The 21,068-nt window shown below is 38.4% G+C and overlaps 1 protein-coding gene across 6 annotated transcripts in view; it reads right to left on the reverse strand.

The window, feature by feature from the left end:
* Positions 1-21,068, reverse strand: part of MYPN (myopalladin) — a 98,056-nt gene that overhangs the window by 16,084 nt on the left and 60,904 nt on the right. For 5 of the 6 annotated variants that reach the window (XM_073240961.1, XM_073240962.1, XM_073240959.1 and 2 more), the window contains 9 exons: positions 20,453-20,594; positions 18,011-18,034; positions 15,362-15,478; positions 14,537-14,906; positions 7,727-8,374; positions 7,226-7,364; positions 2,921-3,142; positions 1,636-1,785; positions 624-706 (listed from right to left, as the gene is read on the reverse strand). In XM_073240961.1, coding sequence (XP_073097062.1) covers positions 624-706; positions 1,636-1,785; positions 2,921-3,142; positions 7,226-7,364; positions 7,727-8,374; positions 14,537-14,906; positions 15,362-15,478; positions 18,011-18,034; positions 20,453-20,594 — 1,895 coding nt within the window. The remainder of the gene's footprint in view (positions 1-623; positions 707-1,635; positions 1,786-2,920; positions 3,143-7,225; positions 7,365-7,726; positions 8,375-14,536; positions 14,907-15,361; positions 15,479-18,010; positions 18,035-20,452; positions 20,595-21,068) is intronic. The other variant, XM_073240958.1, reaches the window with a different exon arrangement.

Here is a 21,068-nt window from a genome sequence, read left to right on the forward strand (position 1 = left end):
AGGTATAGTTGCAACAATGGTGAAATACTGTATCTGAAACATGGGACACTATTTTTGTTCCTTTGGTAAGTCAAATTTAATTCATCTATGTCAGCAACTATGGAATGCTTTGCCAAGACTTTGTGGCACCATAAGTCTCCAGGTGAATCCAGCCTTTCTTCTTAGTGGTTAGGAGAATCAGAGAGGAAGAAAGCCAACTGATATTTTGGAGACAACTGTTATACTGGAGAAAATGACAACAAAAATATTCAATCTGTGTACATATAATTACTAATGGTTTCTGTTTTATTAAAGAAAGATGGTCATTTAATTCAAGGAGTCCGATTCTGTGCACACTAATGGGTACACAATTTAAACCATTGAAAGTGTGCTCTAGACCAGTGCTTCTCAAATTCAGTGTGTTTATTAATCACCTGGAATCTTATTAAAAGGTAGCTTCTGATTCAGCAGGTCTGGGATGGGCCTTGGGATTCTGCATTTGCAACAAGCTCCCAAGCGATGCTGATGTGACAGGTGGAGGGCTATGCTTCAAGTAACAGCTTGTAGACCCAATACTTTGGTGCTCACTGTGGAGTGTGGGGACTTGGGAGGGGCTGGAGAAGGTAACCCCTTCCTGTTTTTACCTGTGACACTGACCAGCAGATGTTAGTCGACTGCGAATGGGCAAACTCTGTACCATCAAGTGGCCAGAGCAGCTGATTCTCCCCTTGAGAAACAGAAAAGGAGTGCAATTAAAATGAGAAGAATACTACCTGTTTTTACTTCATTTAAATTTTTCTGGACTGAAACGTTATGAATCTTTTGGCTATTATATGAGTTTTCCTTTGTGGATGTTGAAGGTGAGAATGAAAGCAATGTAATATGACCCCTTAAATCACTGTTAATATTCTAGGGGGAAGGATTTTTAAGAGCATTGTCATGACTTTCACTTTTAAGCTGAGAAATGAGCAGAGCACAATTGTAAAAAAATTTGAATTATTGTATATTTAACATTATCTGCAGCCACATTGCAAAGATCATGGCCAAGTGTTTTTACACTTTCCTCAATAGAGATTATCTTCAAAAGTAACATTTTAGTAGGAGGAGTGGGTGAGAGTACAAATTACAATTCTGTATGTCCTATTCTAAGAGTAGTTGAAGATATTTATTCTGTCATATCTTTTAGGGGAATTTTAAGTCTTGATCTCATTCAGAAAAAGAAAGTGAAAGATTATGGCTTTCCAACTTGTATCAAAAAAAGGACATAATGGGTTTGAGGGACAGTCACAGGTCTTTATGAAGTAATTTGCTTATTCTCCAAAGAACAAAAACACAAATCATTTTTTAATGGAGTGATTTACCGACTCTTCAAGAGAGTCAATGATTGATAAAAACAGAATTTATCCCAGTAGGTCTGGGACATGGTGAATAGATGCTCCTGAAGTCCTTTAACAAAGGCTGAAGGGTTGAGTGTCCCATCCGTGGCTAAATGGCCTTTTAGGTTGTGATACTGTGCTCTAGTTTACACAATCACAATGCTCCTCATTCATTTTCCTCAGCAGTTCTTAGGAACTTGCATTTCTCAAGGTCTCATTCCCAGTGACCCCACTGTGCCTCCCTCAGAGCACAGCACAGCGCAGGACCCTGCATCTCCACCTGGGGGTTGGCAGCCATGATGGTGTAGTTGCCGTCGTCGTCGCTCGTGGTAGAGCTGATGTGCAGCGAACACGTCCCGTCTCCTTCTCGCCTCATTTTGCAGTGCTCATTTCTCTTTGAAATCTGCTTTCCATCTTTGAACCAGTAAACCTGAGAAGAAAGGTAATCAAGGAGAATATACACTGTTCTGTACATGTGCAGGGGATAATGAAGTAGGAAGTGGGGTGAGGTAAGGGCTAGTTGCCACTCTACAAGTGACCTATCCCTTATGAAGCACTTAGAAAAAGTTATGAAACATATTAAAGATGACAGCATGATATGCTTCTGCACTTGTATATATACAATAATTAAGTCAAAATTCAATATAATTTAACAATGATATAAATCTTTTGACTACTTGTATTGTATTTTGTAAGTACTTAAAAAGCCACCCTGTGGATCAGATGTGTTTTCAGAGGCAACATAATGGAAACTAGGAGGCTGAATCTTTTCTCATTATCCTGTTCACAGCTCAACTCTTCTGCAATTGCAGACCACAAGGCCTAGAATGGCTCACCTTACTTAAAAGGGTTAGTATGGCATACTATACTAAATGGAATGAGGCCAGGGTACATGCTTCTCCGGCCAAAATTTAAATACGTATTTTTTTCATGTTAAGTTCTGCATATGTCAATATCTCTCAAAGACAGAGAAGATAAAGGACTGATTGCAGCTGTCCTCCTCCACATGTCCTGGCTATCTAACCATATATGATAACACCACACTAACTTTACAAAAGTAGAGCAGAGAGATCCCCTGCCACAGCCATACCAGGTGTAAATCCTTCTCTCGGCTGACTGCCAATAAAATCTGGTGACTCATAAGGTTTTTCAGCAGCCAGTGCTAATGATATGACATTTTTGGCATTTGCCAACCTAATAGTAATGATATGAATATAGCTCACTTTGTACAATAACATGCACTCTGTAGATATTCAGTACATGTTCAATAAAAAGAAAAACATTAATCTGGTGAGTTTGATGGCTAAGAAAATCAATAGTGCAACATAGAAGATCATGACTAAGAAGTTTATTTTAAACTTTTATTAAAATTCGAACTTATTTGTAAGTCAGATTGATTTTTGCCCTGACTATTTTATGATCCTATTCATGACTATCTCTGGGCTTTGTAAATTTTCTGGTATTGGTTTATATTCCCTCTATAGATTCTTCACTAGAGTCTGATAAGACTTTCTTTAATGCACTGTCTACAGTTTGGTACAGTTTGGCTGGTCTTCTTCCCTTACCTTTGGAACAGGTATCCCAACAATTTTGCAGGTGAATGTGACCGGAGAACCTTCTGTGACCCGGAAGTGCTTGAGTCTTTTGTCAAAGATGGGAGCAATACACTTGCCCGTGGGGATCTCGTCATGTTGGATTTCGTCATCTGATTCATCAACAGGGGTACGTTCCAAGCGAAATTCTATTTCATTCATCAGTCGCTGCTCAAAGCTTGAAATTTTGTACTCCTGTCAAAATGGCAAACATTTCAATTTCAGTTTTTATGGGTGTGGAAGAAGGTGTCTATTAGTATAATTCAAGGATGCAACTTTTTAGATCAGTTATTAGATTTATATAATGGAACCCCAATCAACCAGGCATATTCCATATCCAGTTCCTCACCATGGAGCACTAAAGGAGATTTCAGTGTCTCTAATATAATCCCAAACTGCCTTAGTGAATCCTGATTCCTCACCTTGAGCATGGAGCCCCAGTAGAACCCTGTAGGGAATGGAATGAAGATGGAATGTAATTTCCATACTACTATTAATGCCCATTAAAAAAAATAGAATTACCTATATGGTAATTTAGCAAAGCTATTCTGAACTGCATTCTGCTGCATACCTGCATCACTAGCTTCCTATCTCTACAGCACATGCCCATCTACATACTTAAGGAAAATCTGACATGAATAAATCTCCCTTAACTCCACAATCACCTTCATTGCATCTCTCTGCTCCCCTCACAACAAAACTAGCCGAAATAATTTTCCATTATTATGGGATCATTTCCTTGTCACCTATTTTGTTGCCAACCTATTCCAATTAGTCTTCTTTTCTCACTGTTTCACTGAGATTATTATCATCAGAGTATCCCAATTTGCCAAATCTAGTGGTCGCTTAACTTTTTTTACTTTACCTGACCTCTAAGCAGCCTAAGACACAGATGGCTACTTTCTCCTTTTGAAACATTTTCTACTTTTAATTTCCATGACACCATACTTGTTTTCCTTCTTTTTCTCTAGCTGCCCCTTATCAGTCTCTTTTCTAGCTCCCAATCCTGGGTATGTAATCTCATCCAATCTCAGCTTCAGATACCTTCCGAATGCTGATGACTCCAAATCTCTATCTCCAAGCCTGGTCTGTCTCCAGAACTCATGCTCCTGATGATCCATTCTACATCATGAGAGTCATATACATCATGGCTTGGGTGCCCAGTGGGCATCTCAAACTTAGCACAGTCCAAACAATGCACTCTTGAATTCTGTCCCCCAGAGATGCTCCTATCCTGCTCTTCCCCATCTCAGGAAATACTATTCATCCACTTGGGTAAGTGGCTAAGCCAGTATTTCTCATACTGTCTATGGCGAAAACCAGGTTTTTGAAAATTTCCAACCTGTACTTTTTAAATATAAAATAAAGTGAATTACTAGAAAATGAAATTTAAAAAACATGCAAAATGTTATATTCAATAGGTGTAAAATTTCTCTGTCAAATTGCCATACAAATTTTAATTTCTGGACTTCTCTCCAGGTGGGAAGGTGACAACTTGCAAACTGCTGCAGGTCCTCAGACCACATACTGAGTGCACCAAGTTAAACCCTGAATCTATGACTTACCCTGAATTCCTCTTACTCCCTCTTCCTGCCATTCTGTCAAGCTTAAATATCTTCTCCCCAAAGCAGACTTCCCAGGCCACTTTATCTAAAGTGACTCCCCATTCTAATACTCAACACAGTATTGCTTACTATTTAGTATTTGTTTGTTTGTTTACTGACTGAATGATTGACTATCGGTACACATTAGAATCTTAGCTCCACAAGAGCAGAGCTCTTGTTTATCTTGCTTCCCTTTATATTAATAGCACCTAGAATAGTGAGTGCCTGCCTCATGGCAGGTGCTCAATGTATCTGAAGAATGAGTGAACACATGAATGACATGGGGGCAGTTACTTGTTCCAATACTACTGCATCTTTGAGGAATCTGAAGCCATGTGCTTTGGATAAGGGTGAGACCTTTAGTTAAACTTGTGACTCTAGTTAACCAAAATTTTTAATATAGGTGGGCTCCATGGAGGTGGTACTAGGATGCTCCTGAAATGGAATTTGGAAGCCCATGGCTGAAATATATCTGCCCCTAGTCATAGGCAGAATAGTTGAGTTCAGAATTCACAAGATGTGTTCTCAAGGTATTAAATCGCATAAATCACATCCACTAGTTGTCTTACACACAGTATCACCTGATTTTCTGTAGAATTGGAAGCTAGGGAACACAGAAACCAAATGTTCCTTGGTTTTAATTTCTTGGAACCAATTTTAGATCTGCTCCTCTTGGCCACATCTCAGACTGGGTAAGCAAAATAAATCCACAGCTCTTTCAGGGTAGAAAAAAATTGTTAATCCCCACTTAGGTTTATTAATATTTAATCAGATAATTCAAACCAGTTAAAGTAAAAAATTGTTCACATCTACTAACTTGAAACCTAATTTACTTTTAAAGTATTAAGACTATTTCTTATACTACAGGAGTTTTTAAAAAGTTAGTAATTTAAAAAAGTTCCACCTATTAGGTGGAACTATATGAAACTGCCACTTGTGTAGGTCAAAAATGGTAGAACATTAGCAATTTCATAAGATTCAACCTAATACCTCACAATAACTATATTTTCCATACTTTGTTATCCCACAGATTTGAAATATTTTCTAGTCTAGCCAGTTTAAAAATCACATGAGGAATATATTTTTCTTCTTTGTTAAATTGCATTCATGCTTCTAAATTGACATTATTTTTCCGTTTAACAAATTTGTATATTTTCCAGGAATACTTAGGTGTAAAACCAAAGAGTCATTGTATTCCCTTACTGTGTTACGTAGGTGCTAAATAGTAGCTTTATTATTTTAAAAATTGCATTCAAAAAGAATAATTCACCTGGTTCTCAAACCTCACACACAATTCCTAGAGTTCAGGAAACCTCAGGGTTTTTCTGAGGGTGGTAAGAGGTCCTGACAGCCTTCCTGGGCTTCTCTTCCTGGTTCATGTTAAGTCTCCAAATTTCCAATCCATTCCATACTACCTGCAGTGACAATTTCAGTGGAGTCATTGCTCCAAGCTAAAGACCCTTCTCTGATGCTTCTCCTCCTGCCTAACTAACAAGGGCTGTTAAGTTTCTGGCTATATAAATTGTCAAAGTTATTACAAGATGAATTTGAAAGTATGAATTAATTTTTCCAAAGATGTGTTATTGTACGTGGTGGGAAGTTATGATTATACTCTCCTTCAGGAACACAGTGGATGATCTATATGGCCTTTAAGTGCCTGCCTGACTAAATAAATACCACAATGTCTCCATGTATTCTAAATAACTAATTTTAGGAACTTGATTCTATCAAGAAGGGACCTGATTTTCAGAATTTATAAATGTTTAAATTCATTTAACCCAAGGAACTCACAAGCTATATGATGAAAACATGCACATTTTTTTGAACTTTATTTATTTTATTCAAAAATAAGACCCCCACCCCAAACACCCTTATCTGCACCTTGCACCCTGGGGACTGCTACAAATGGTGACATATACTTTTGACTGGAATTTTGTTATATTTGGTATAGATTTTATCAGTTCTTACCTTGGGAAATAAACCAAGAGTTAGGTTATTAAAATGTAAATCTGCTTTTAAAAAATAACTGCCTTATGAAATTCAAAAATAAATGAAATAAGAAAATATCTACTCTATCTTTTTTTCTGTGGTGCTCACAAATGGCTCTTCTCTTTCTTCTTCAGTGTGAACACTTACTATTTAGCAACGAATGCACAGGCTGAACCACAGGATATTGCCTAATGCCTATTTCACATGATTCAACTTAATGTAAAGATTGAGACGAACTGGTGGGCAGACCTTTAGGTACATTACATTGAAAGAATCAGATAAAGGAATTGGAACTCTAGATTTCCTTAAAGTCTAGATCATCTCCAAGCTCAGATATCAAAATATTTCAAAGATCTGATGGTGCTTGCCAATACTGAGCTGGGAATTGCTGGAATGGCCATAAGACTAGTCTCCCTCTTTCTTTAATACATCCTATTCTAGGGAAACAACCAAAACAGTTAAACTCAATTAACAGCTGGGGCGACTGGGAACTGTAGATCCATGTGGAAGAGTGTTCTACCTGACCCTTTCCTACATAACCCTTGGTTAATCTGTGCTCTACCTTCTAAGACTGCAGAGCCAGACCCACCAAAGACAGATGACCTGAGCATCCAAGGACTGAATTCAGCAAAATTAATTCCTTACAATGAAATCCCAATAAACCATCTGAACCCAACAGTCTTACCTGCTGGTTTGATCTGACATCACTGAAATTCATTTTTTTCCCCAAGTCTAGAATCACTGCATTCTTTGTTTCACGAATGTAATCATCATTTACTGGTTGGGGAGATTTTGCGTTTTTCTTCATTAGTCCCTGGGATGGCCTGCAAAAGAAATTCACACCTAACAAACCAATGAAAAGCACTGGCCAGGGTACAAAGGCCTGGAAATCAGAGCAGTTGAAAGGGCACCCAGACACCCACAGTCATCAGGCGCTGGTGGAGGGTATCTTGAGCACTGCACAGAGAATCTATTTGTAAAAAGGTTTTCAATATTTAAATTATTAAGAACTATTTAAAGTAATCATGCCCTTTGTTCTAAAGTATTCAATACTCATTTTTTGTCTAAGAGACAAGACTATCCAGGAATCTACTAAATGAGAATCCTATCCCAGACTAAGCTATTCTATGCATATGTCCCTTCTGAAGTGACATCTTTTACATCAGGAAACCACAATGACACTTACACGGATGGTGCACTTCTAGGCAGCCCCATGGCGTTGGTGGGTGGGACGACAGGGAGAGAAGGCAGAACGGAGCTGAGGAAAGCCACTGGGTTCTGAATCCGGCTGGTGGGAGAGACGGGAGCTGGGGACACACAGCGGGGCTGAAACTGGTTTCCGCTGGACATGGAAAATGTGAGTGGTGGTTGTGCTGGCTCTATTGGACCTGGAGGGGGTGGCTCATTTTGGATAGAAACCCCTGCGAGGGATTTGGTTTGCACAGAGGGGTGAGAGACTAAGAGGTTTTCTTTGCTCACTGTCCTCTGAATGACTTGAGGAATGCTGCTCAGGGTGATCACTGGAGAGCTGGAGGGGTACACTGCTGCCGTGGTGGCATTCGTGGGCGGGAAGAAATGCTTTGGCCGGGCCAAGCCAAATGTCTGTGATGATGGGGCCTTTGCCTGCTTGCTGGACACTGTCGCCGCCGGGGAGGCCGTGGAGTTCAAAACACTCATGTTGAAAGCAAACTCTTTAGGAGATGAAGGAGATGGGTTTTGCAAGTGCTGTTGTCCCAGTAAGACTTGGTTGTGAAGCTGTTGTAGCTGACTGGAGTCGCTGCACACAAAACAGGAGCGGGGAGAGAGAAGGGAAACCGTCACCGTCGGCCTTGCCCTTTGGAAAATGCAAAGACAGGCTGTTTATAACTTTATGTTGATTAAGAACACACAACTAGAGTTGCTGGAAATCAGCTAACCAATTCCTTGTCAGCTGTTTGTCACTCTTTTCTAAATCTATTTCATTGTCAGTAAGAAGGGAAAGGCCACCACAATGCACACCTCTAAGAGGCATCGTTCACATTGTACTCTTTGTGTTGTGATCCTGCAGCTGTGTGACAGGGCAGCTCTAACTTAGAATGTTTATAAATTTGTAAAAGGAAATGCATGCATGGTCCTCTTGTTGGTGTGCTCAGAGTTGTGAGGAGAGTGGACAGTATCTCAGCTCTGGGGCAGAAGGCACTGAGCTGCACACCCATGTGCAGTACTGAGGGGGCTGGGTTCTGCGATGGTGTGCTGTGTCCTCGACTCTGCCTTGCTTTAGAACAAACCTTAACAAAGCAGCTGGATGTGCCTTAGTGTTTCTCATCCTCTTCCAACAACAGAGCTTTATAAATAAGGGGACCATGTGTCCTGATTCACCCTAGATGGTCCTGGTTTATGCCTGTTTTCCTGGCATAATTATTAATAGTACTCTTTTACTCTCAAAGATGTCATGGTTTGAATGATAGATTATATGGTCACCCAAATTATAAACATTGCCCTTTCTTGTTCCTAAAAGGAAAAAGAATATCAAGCTGGGAACACTTACTCCATTTATAAGAACCCGAGTCACCGAAGTATTATATGATTTGCCTTAAGGCCCACAGTCTAATTTCTCTTAAAGGTTAAATGGTAAACAAGAATATCTAAAAATCATCTGTGCCTAAAATTGTCAAGGATGTCAAACTTGCTGTTAAGGAGAATTAACTCTTGAATGAGTAACCATAGGGAGATCCATGAATGAGACTTCAGTGTTTCAAGACCACCACGGTTTTATGTTTTTTGGAAATATAGGTTGCTCCTGGAAGCACAGAAGGCAATTTGCTGAACATGAGAGCTATTACAGATGAAAAGTTTTCTGCTTTCATACCATCAGGAAAGTCAACATCAACAGTAATAAAGTTGAGCCAGAAAGGTCTCCAAATCTTGATTTTTCTTAATTCTTAGAGTTGAAGACCTTTTTCCTTCCCTTCATTAACATTTCTGATACGCAATATATGGAGAAATAACTTCACAGAATGGACACCCATTTCCACTTTCATCACTCTGTCAGACGCTGCAGACTGCGCCCTTGTTTGTTCATCTATGAGAACTCCTGTCTGGAGTTAGACTGAGAATTCAGGAGTATTAGCCACTGGGCACAATAACTTCTTTCTTCTCCTTTTTAGAAGTGAGTGTTTAAACTGGGAGAATAGAGTAGTATAATTAAAAATTAATTAGACCTTTTCATCATAGATGAAAGATTCAGCAATCAATTAGGGGCTCAAAAATCAAGAATCAGGAGTATATTTGTTAGATTTTCCTTAGAAAAATAACAACAATTAATATTGTTTCCATTAACTTTGAAACTGTTAACTTTCCCAGTGGCACGAAAATACAAAACCTTTAAATCTTTACTGGATGTCATATTTGACAGGTCGCATTCTGTGATTGTTACAGCAGAAAGACAATGCTATGTGGTTTTCAGGATATGTTTGTGTTGTCTGAATAAATTTCGATCTAATAATATTGCAGAAATATTTCATTGTGGTAATGGAAATAAAACAATAGTATATGAAAACTAAGTAATCTTTGAAAGATAAGAATGATTAAAAAGGGTCCAGAAAGTCATTTGGTATTGATTGATTCTTATTTTCTGAATGAAAACTAAGAACCAACTTTTTACTTTAAGCGAGACTTCAAATGGCTTGTTAGCCCTTATCATTCAGTGCAGCATATTAGATTAGAGAGGGGCATGAGCCTTAAACATAATGATATATGAGACACAGTATCAAATTGTTTTGTTTATTTAAGAATCTGGTAGAATTCATTTGAGAATAATGTCTCTTTGTTTAAACAGTTATTTTTTTCATTTTTTAAACTCTGTCTTGTTTCAGGAGGACTTAAAACAGCTGTTTGGGTTCACTTATTCATAACATCGGGGCAAGGTGTCAATTCCATTATTCAACAAATTTTTATTGGATCTTCTATGTGTTTACTTAGCTTGGTTACTGTAGGAGATACAAATAGGCCTGAAATAATTTGAGCTATTCAGGGTTTAAAAAATCTTATTATGCATTCATATAACACAACTAATGGTTATTTACAGATAACATATGAAACTTACTATTTAATAATGAAGGTATAAGTGCAATGAAAGAATAATTAAGGGAAGATTAATTACAAGATTACTAGTTCTGAAGTCCTGAGTAACCTCTCTAATTCAAAGTAATATATAAAATGCTATAAGCACAGGGGCCCATTTCTTGTTGTTATGGGGATTTCTGAAATTAGGTTTATGCCCAAGCTTTCTTTCTGTAGATTTATCAGTTCTCTTGGGTTACCTGGAAATATTTTCTCTTTTGTCACAACTTAACTTAAGCATTATGCTCAAGAATATGGGTCCTGCAGACAGACTTAGGTCCTCAGCCTGGCTCTGCCACTTGTTATCTGGGTGGCTTTGGGTGGTTTCTAGACTTCTTTGACCCTGATATCCTCATGAGGAAAATAGGAGTAAGTAATATCTCTTCACATTGTTGTGAGAATTGATCAATAAATTACCTAAAACATACGTGTGATTGGTAAATGGTGGCTATTATATTTTTTATTTTCTGAAGTACAAACATCAATAATTTTGAGACATAAGAATGAAAATTAGAGTTTCAGAATTATAGAGATATTTCTTGTTTTGGTTTTTGGAATGCAAAAGAGTTTCTTAAAGATTTTGAACTGTGGAGATAAACCATCAAGCCTTCATGACAAACATAACAAAATACATCGAGATAAGGCATTAAGTGCTTTTGAAAGCAATTATAGCAACACCAGTTTCAGGCAGTGTGTGCTGGCGCCAGCTCTCGATAGCTCTGGAGAGCAGACTGTCCACATCTCACCCCAGTTCCAGTTCAACAACCTTTCTTTAGTAGCTTGAAGTCAGCCATGGTGGGAGGGAATTGGCAAATGCTACAAATCAGGGCTTCCCTGACTCTGTTGTTAAAGCATTTGCCAGCACGTCACTGGTGAGGATAACTAAATCTGAGTAAATATGTCTCTGCAAACAGCTTTTAGCTATGGTTTTAGCAGTAGTTACAATGCTAGCTGCACATTAGAATCATCCAGAGAGCATAAAAGACACACAAACCTCACTGATTTAGGCACCACTGCCCAGAGTCAACTGGCTGGGTAAAGGACCCAGGCGTAGGTGTTCCTTTTTTAAAGGTAGGTCAGTGATCCTTAAACTTTAGCGAAACTTGGGATCCTCTGGAGGCTTGTTGAAACACAGATTTCTGGGCTCCACCCTGGAACTTCTGATTCAAGTCTGGAGTGGAGTCTGGGAGTCTGCATTTCTGCCAAACTCCCAGGGGATTAGCAAGGTGCTGATGATTTTTGCAGGCAGCCAGGACTGACAACAGCAGTTCTGAAGAAACACTCGTCCCCACAGTACAGGCTTTCCCAGGACCTCTGACTTTTGTCTGACATTTTACTTACTTCAAATGTTAATTATTGTTTTTTCCTGGGTGTTGAAGTGTGTATGTATGGGGGGGGGGCAGGGTGATAAACAGTGGTAACTCAGGTTCTACAGCTCTATCAAGCAGTTTCCAGCTAGGCTGTATATTAAAACAAAATGTGGAGAGATTCTGATTCAATTGGAATGAAAGGCTTACGTATTTTTTTTAAGAGCTCCACATTTTATTCTAAAGCATAGCCAGGATGAAGAATTACTGCTCTAGACAGCCTAACATTCAAGTTGAAAATCTGAATCATCTAGGCTTTGATGATATATTGCTTAAAAACGGCAGCTTCTCTTTCTGTTGCAGTTTTAACACTTTTAAGAATTACATCTATTTTCTGTATGAATGGCAAACTGAAGGAATAAGCAGAAAATGTATCCTTGAGAAGATTATTCAGAGAGTCTATATATTTTAATGCAAAACCTAAAAGATTAAAATGAATGAGGTTAAAACCAGTAAGAAAAGGTTGTAAGCATGTGGATTCACAAAGGGTGTGTGTGTGTGTGTGTGTATGTGTGAGCATGCATATATATATTCATACCTATACTAATACAAAAAATTAAAGAATTTAGATAGCAACTGACTAGATTTTTAGAGGGTAACCCTTCATAATTTAGTGGAGGCATTTTTATGTTCATTGAAATCTCATATGGCAGATACTTGATTCTCCCCTCTGTAAAAGAACTGGATTTTATTCATAGAGGCAACACATGCAGCTGAAGACGACAGTTCCCAGACCCTTTTGCAGCTAGCATACCATGTGACTAACTTCTTGCCAGTGAGATATACGCAGAAGATTTTGGATAAGATCTAAGAAGGCTTCTTAAAAGGAAGATATCAGGACTTCTACCCATTTGCTCTTCCTGCTGCTTGAAATGCAGACATGATGGCCAGACCACTCTCAGCTACCTTGGACCAGTAGGAGACTTGGAGAAGACTCCAGGGTTGAAGATAGCAGAGCAGAAAGATAGGAGACGGGGTTTTTAGTAGCTATGGAGCCACCATAAGATCCCCAGACAGACCATCTAATTCCTTTATTTAAGAGAAAAATAGACCCTCATGTATTTATTTGACCTGTTGTTAGTTTGAATTTTCTGCAATATGAAGGTAAATCTAATCCCAACTGACATATCTAATAGCCCCTAAGAAGTCCTGGGAAAGAGGAAGCCCTACAAAGGAGGCAATTCCCAAGAAGATTGTTTTGGGTACCTCTTTTGTCCTTACAACTCCTTCTCTGAGAACTGCTCCCCCCATCCCCAGTTTTGATTTGATCCATTTGACTCTTCTTCCCTCCAAACATAAATCCTCCGACCTGACCCCAAAGCTGGGCCAGTTGGTATATGAAATCAAGCTGCTGAGAACCATTTAGTTAGCAGTGGAACTTGACACAAATCGTGATGTAGAACATGACATTCATAATGGGTCATGAACTGATGAGTCTTCAGAGAAAGCAGAGTAGAGTAAATATGCAAAGAAAACAAGGAGGTGTTCACGACACAGTAAGCTATGGACAGAGGCTGGACCAGTGGTGTGATCCGCGTTCCCAACTCTCTAGCTCTCCGTCTCTGTTCAGTGACTGGCTGCACTTTGTTTCCTCTTCCTGCCTATATTCCTATAATAACTTATTCCCCTTTTTACTTTAAGTGGATTCTAATTCCCTGTGATTGGCAGAACTTTGAGGGGACAGAGACATTTCTGGATGTAATTTGCTAAGAGGCATATTTTGTAACATTTATATTTATGCCCAGAATTCTGTCTTACGTGGTAGTGAGAAGAAAATTAAACTAAACAACATGGACTGGCCCAATGAACATCATGATCAGCGCTGAGAAACACATGGTGGGAGAGCTGTTACTGCAGATTTTAATGTTGATATCTAAATCTAAAGGTTTATGTAATTATAAACATAATTTTTATCATTTTGATGTGTGGCTCAAACAGGACATAATAGTAGTAGCATGCTCTGTGTTTGCTTTGCTTTGCATGAACATTAAGCATTGCAACATGGTTCTGTTAGCAGCTCACTAGAGGGTTAGGGTGATAACCACACCAGCTCCTGAGGTAAGTCTGAAAATCATGATTTCTCCTTCTTTCATCCCATTGTATCTATATAAAACCTACTGTGGTTACTATAGCATATCTAGGCATAGCAGAGAAATACATTAAAAAAAACTAAATATCTTATCCATAATGACTACAAAAATTCAAGTTGAAGCAGAAATGGGTAACATAAGAATGAAATTTCAGACTCTAAGCATTATTAAGCACAAGAAAGGGCTTTATAAGAAGAGGGTAGAAGTCCTGGAGCCCTCTAATGTTACACACACATCTCTTTGAGCTAGTTTAGGTGTAAGGATGCTAGTTTAATAGTAAGGATGATAGTGATCATACACTTACAATAATGGTTTGCAAAGCCTTTAAAGTGTTTTTCTCTTCTCATTTCATAATTCCTCTTTCCTCTCCGCCATCTTTAGGGCAGACTCAGAGAAGACCACAGGCATCCGTGGTTACCCATTTTCATTTTTACTTACAGTTTGGGTTTGGCCAGAACGGGAGGAGGCTCTTTGATGGGGGAAGAAGGCTCAGGGATTCTTGCTCCCTGTCCATTGGATCTGTCTCGGAAAGAATCGGGCCTGGGCTGGTTGGTGGCCGCTGTGCGGCCCTCAGAAGACGCTTCGCTTCGTTTGTCGTCTTCGGGCAGGTTGAAGTGCACGCGGAGCCCAGTCCTTGAGCTGGACCGGGGCTCATTGTGGTTCACCAGAACGCCTTCGAGTTTGGGTTTTGAGGGCTGTTCCACTGAAGGTTCTGGGTTGGGTGGGGATGGCTGTTGCTCAGTAACAGCCAGGTTGTTGGTGGAGTTGGCTGAGTGAAGAGATCCGTTATTTCTGAGGTCTTCATTTCCTGAAAGGGTAGAACAGGAACCGAAGCTCTTAGTCTTACAAGACTGAGATAGGATTGTCAGCCCGATTTAGGAATAGTATCCAAACTAGGTGAGTGCGCTAATGGGAGAACACGTGTGGAAAACAGAGAACATAATCTGGGTCCTTAAAGAATGGTGCAGATACAGGACAAAAAACTAAACTATTTTGGAAAGAATATTAGAAGTTTATATAAGACTTGGGGACTATAATAGATGATAGCAAGATAACTGCAGTGGTAGAGTAGAGTGGTGGTCATAAATGCAACAAGAAATTGAAAATTGGATGTTGTTCAAGAACACTTTCCTTAATAACTGAGATTTTTCTTGGACAGCCAAGCTAGCTTCATATGAAAAGCATTAAGAAGAATCATACAAACTCTCCATACTCATATTCAAAGTCATAGTCTAAACTGTGTGACATGTAAAGAGCCCTTACCTCTTACATCTAGCTGTGCAATGCTGGACACGGTGCCGTATTTGTTGCTTGCAGTACAGGTGAAGCACCCAGAGTCTTCTGCAAATACCTCAGCAATGACCAAAGTACAAATTTCCTCTAAATGCCAGTGAAATAGAATGGTTACTGATGTAATTATAGAAATGGAGATATAGAATTTACTGAAATCAGATGCTGCTTCTACAAGCATCAATATAAGAAGTTGATTATATTGTTTGAAAACAATTAGTCCAAACAATTATTTGATTGCATTGACTGATCAGCAGGCTAAATGATATAAGACAAATAACTTCACCCAGAATATTGATGAGAGAACTTTATGATAATATATTTTAGATTATAGATTCTCTATTTTTATGTCATCAGTCCAGATGACAAGAATAGACCCGAGAAACAATAAACTTAAAAATCATAAAACAAATTAGGAGTTAAAGCAAAAGGAGGTTTGTGTGAAATAAAAAAGATTAAAGGTATTTTTTAAACTCAGGTCTCTTACTACTTCTATGGGCAGCTTGCTGAGTAATTTTAAATGAAGGCTACAACTTCAAACTGGACAATAAATATTTTGTTAGCTAAGATAAATTAGCTGGCAGAGTAACTTGAAATTCTGGGTCAAAGAAGAGTGAAATGAATTTTTTCCTTGGTAATACTATGGTAATTCTTATAGATTATTTTGTTATGGCATGAACCCCTTTGAATGACTATAGAGGTGATTCCCAGATAGAACCATATGATTATAGCCTAAAATCATTGCAGTTAGATATGCCTTGACATTTAATGAACAGAAGTATAAGACATAGCTTAAACCTCCAGTTCAGTGGACCTGATGTAAAAAGTTGCATGAAACTTGACATCTCAGTGTTTCATGGTTACTGAACTGAACTACCTGAATAACTTCTGGGAAAACTGGACAGACAGCCATGGCAGACAGTGCTGAATACCTGCTCAATAACTGTTCATCCTCCTTCCTCCTTATTAACAGAATCTTGGCTTTGTCCACCCACCCTGGAGCAGCCTGTGCATCAAGGCAAGTTAGCTTTTCCCAGCCTCATGTGGTGAACTGTGCTAAGCCAGTCATGCTAACTATTCTTGCTAAGTGGTGGCCTGTGATTGATACACAGTTCTGGTCAATGAGATATTAGGGCAAGTCTCCTCAGGGAGTTTCTGGGGAATTTTTCTTGCTCTGTTAAGGGGACAAAAGAGAGTGTTATTCTCTCTTTTTGCCTCTGGATGTTGTCATCTGCATGTAATACCTAGACATATGGCAGCTGTCTTGGACATATGAGTGCAACAAGATTAAGAGGCTACTCTAAGGGCAGGAGAATGAAAAATGGAAAAAAGGCTTGTCCCCTGATGATCTCCGAGATGTTAGATTCACCAGTCTCAAGAATGCCATTTCTTAGAGTGTCTTGTCATGTGAGAAAATACATTTTTCTTTTTGCTTAAACCGCTTTTAGTCTGGTCTTCTTTACTTGCTGCCCAAGGAATCCTAAATGATGGAGAGGCAATGTTTGGTTTTGGTGCCTCTCTGTCCTTTTCCTGTGGCGCTGCTCTAGGCTGCTTTTTCTCTGTTCCCTGTCTCAAACATCCATACTCTCATCTTTCAGCAACCTGCTCTCAGAAGATGATCTGATAAATCATTCACACCACAACATATCTGCCTCATAAGATAAGTATTCTGTCTCCAAAGGGTATTTGCATGACAAAGTGGAAGGAAGAATGCTGTGGTGTGAAGTTTTAGACCATGGAGCTGGGAAAGGCAGTACTTCTTTTTAACAGGCCCTCCTTTTGGATGACTTAGATATTTTGTGCATGAGACTGCCTAGTGTAAAAGCCTGCTATGGATGAAAGCGTCAAAAGCCTGAAATATTTTCAAGGGGAAAAATCCTACCCCACTACAAGCAATGCAAGAGTAAGACCGGTTTGGTCTTTACCGTAGATTCCCTAGGGCCTAGTATAGGGTTATGCAACATGGATGTTTGATGTCTGCTTCTGGAATGCCTTTCCATTCAGTGTTCAGAAGACAGAATTACAATAATGAAATTCCAAACCATCACTCTTACCCAGGGGTACAAATACAACCTGATTTCTCAGGGTGACCACCTAGAGGACATTCAGATGTTTACGCTGAGGTTTGTGAGTGACTTGTATTTTCTAGAGGTAAGAGCATCACTCCTCCCACTCTCACTTCCATGTGATCTTAGCATCCTCCCAACCAAATTTAATAACATCACATCTCCTTTATTGATCCTACAAGTTTCAAAATCTGACGTATAAATTTTAAGACCCATAGGCCTATGGAATTGGAATTGATCTAGCATCATGGAAATTGTTCTGCCAAGTTTGGGGAGGTCATGCGTAGGGGCTAAGATAAGAGGGAAAATGTTCCTAAGAAACTTTCCTCAATAGCCAAGAACTAACTGGATTCTTATGAGGTTCCGAATATATATCCCAAATTTGCACATGACCCCTTCCTTCCCTTCTCTTACAGGACTGGCTGGAGTTTGGGTCTTTTCCCTAAAACTTTATTTTTCACTTTTTCTTGACATACCAGTGTAATTTCAACACCATATACATATGTAAATGAAATCACTGATCACATACTAACATGTAAGTTAACATGATCTTTACCTGGCTCTGCCATGGATCGAGGTTCTAAAAGAAAAAGACAAAGAAGATTCTGAATGTTCACTTTACTGAGAGGCAATACTCTCACCAGAAGCTTTCATAGTCTCTTGCATACTCATGAGTGATCTGGTAAGATTAATCTGTAAACATTAAGTGAAATGATCTAAGCACCAGTGACTGACGGGGACAGAACGGTTGTCACAGAAGGGCAGCAAGAGTGCTGCTAACTAGATGATGTTGCTGTATTTGGGGACACACCTGCGTTCCACCTGAGGAGAAACCTTAGGAGAGGAAGAGTTACCGAGTTAGCTGGGATTCAGGAATGACTTGCTTTTATTGGTACCCATCCAGCCTTACCTGAAAAAAATGTATGGAGACTGAGAGAGCATTCTTGGTTTTGGGCTCTCACATCCTAAATACAATGTAGAACATACCTCCTGCTCTAAGGTTTCTTCTGGTATTATGAGCCCCAGGATAGATGACAAGTTCCTTAGAGAAGTTCTTTATCTTAAAATTCTTTGGTATTCCTGAAAGTGCCCCCACAGTGTTGAATACAGGTGTCCAATTAATGTTTATTGAATTGTAGGCACTCAGTAGGTAGTTGTTGATCTTAGTTACAGTCTGAAGACACTGATGGGACTATTAAATATTAAATATTTTTTCCCACAGTTTAAATCGTTCTCAGAATATATTATTGTTGTTGTTATTGCTGTTAAGCCTGATAGTTGTTGTGATCATATATCATACTGATCCAAGTACTACTATTTTGTGATAGGCAGAAATAAATTGACAAAAAAACCCACACCCAAATTTCAATATATTGTATGACTAAAATGGGTCAAGGGGAAAGCACTACATGACAAGAAAAGAGGCATCAGTGACTTGAATATATAAATATATTCTTATAATAAAAAAGAATAAAAGGCCAATATAAAATTGATCAAAGGCTATGAACAGGTCATTTGAAACACAAAGGCAATAAATACGAACGAAAGGTCCCATCCCACATACAATCAGTGAAGTGCAGATTAAAACAAGTATTTCCATTTTGGACCTATAAAATTAATGAAGGTTTTTTTTTTTTTGAGAGGGCATCTCTCATATTTATTGATTATATGGTTGTTAACAACAGTAAAATTCTGTATAGGGGACTCAATGCACAATCATTAATCAACCCCAAGCCTAATTCTCAACAGTCTCCAATCTTCTGAAGCATAACGAACAAGTTTTTACATGGTGAACAAGTTCTTACATAGTGAATAAGTTCTTACATGGTGAACAGTGCAAGGGCAGTCATCACAGAAACTTTCGGTTTTGATCACGCATTATGAACTATAAACAATCAGGTCAATTATGATTATTCGTTTGATTTTTATACTTGATTTATATGTGAATCCCACATTTCTCCCTTATTATTATTATTATTATTTTTAACAAAATGCTGAAGTGGTAGGTAGATGCAAGATAAAGGTAGAAAACATAGTTTAGTGCTGTAAGAGGGCAAATGTAGATGATCAGGTGTGTGCCTATAGACTAAGTATTAATCCAAGCTAGACAAGGGCAACAAAACATCCACAGATGCAGAAGATTTCTCTCCAAACAGTGGGGGTGAGGTTCTAAGCCTCACCTCTGTTGATCCCCAGTTTCTCACCTGATGGCCCCCCTGCGACTGTGCCTGTCTTAGGTTGTTCCTCCCTTGAGGAATCTTACCCGTCTCTGGCTTAATGAAGGTTTTAAAAACTGTTTAATATCTATTGTTAGTGAAGGTATGATAAAAAAAACCTTTCCCATACACTGCTGGTTGTTGTAAAATATATAGGTCTGGGACCGACCCGGTTTGTTTCTGGGATCTCTGTATAATTACTAATAGCAGTCTCTTTCATTCCCAAAAGGATCCCAGATTGGATGGTCAATTATGTGATGATCCTAAATTTAGTTCAACCTTTTGGAGTGGCATTTTGGCAATGTATATTAAAGGCCTAAAAAATGTGAATTTGCAGTAGCAATGACTGTACTTGGATTTATTCTATAGCTATTCACAAAGATTTTCTGTTACATAAATATATGGAAGCATAGTAAAAATGTGTGAACAAGCTAATTGTTCAACAAGAGGAGATTAAAGAAATGTGAAATTGATTGTATTGGTTCATTTTTAAAAGCAAAAAGGGTTTATATTTATTAATGTGGAAAGTTACTTATGAAATGTTGAGTGGAAAAATCAATTTAAAAAAAGAGTATGGTTTATTTTTATACAAAAAATATATGCATGGAAAAAATTTTGGAGAATATTACACCATAATAGTAATAGAGTTTTGTTTGGGGATTATGATTGCAAGTGATTTTTATTTTATTTTTTATTATATTTTAATTAGTTGCTAAAAAGTTATAAAAATGGATGCATACAATACTAATTATCAGAAAAATAATTTTAAAGTATCAACTTACTTTTCTGTAAAATTCTAAAATCTGGAGAATCTTCTATCAAGGTCCCTTCTCTATACCACTCAACTTTAGGAGATGGAGCTCCTTTCACTCTGCATTCAAAGACAACCAGCTGACCCTCAGAAGCTGATAAATTTTGTAACATCTATAAGGAGAAGAATATTGTTAGAACCAAAAAGTAAACATTTTTGGAATCTAGTTCCAGTGCTGAATTATAGACAAAGATATCATCACTTCCATATTTGGATTTTCTCCAAATCTTCTACATCTCCAGTAGCTGCATTTCTGTGGATATACATTGAGTCTATTTTTAAAGATAGAATCATCCAAGCCCATAAACTTTTCCCTCACTGTCTTCTTTTTTTCTTCTCTGTTGCAGTGTCAGACAAGTTTCTTAAATAGCAGGTGAAACATTTTGAGTTTAGCAAAAATGCTAATTTTTGGTAAAGTAATCTGCTCTGAAAAGCCCAGATGGAGTTTGGTTTCTAGAAATAATAGCAATTTTTAAAAATCTGCAGTGAGTATCTAGTAGGTGTGTTCAGCATGGGAGTAATGTATTTTCCCACACAACAACGTTGCTGTCCAAAAGTGGAACATCTCTGTAGCCCAAGGAACTGAC

Source organism: Manis javanica, chromosome 7 (assembly GCF_040802235.1).
Source record: "Manis javanica isolate MJ-LG chromosome 7, MJ_LKY, whole genome shotgun sequence".
Classification (NCBI taxonomy): domain Eukaryota; kingdom Metazoa; phylum Chordata; class Mammalia; order Pholidota; family Manidae; genus Manis; species Manis javanica.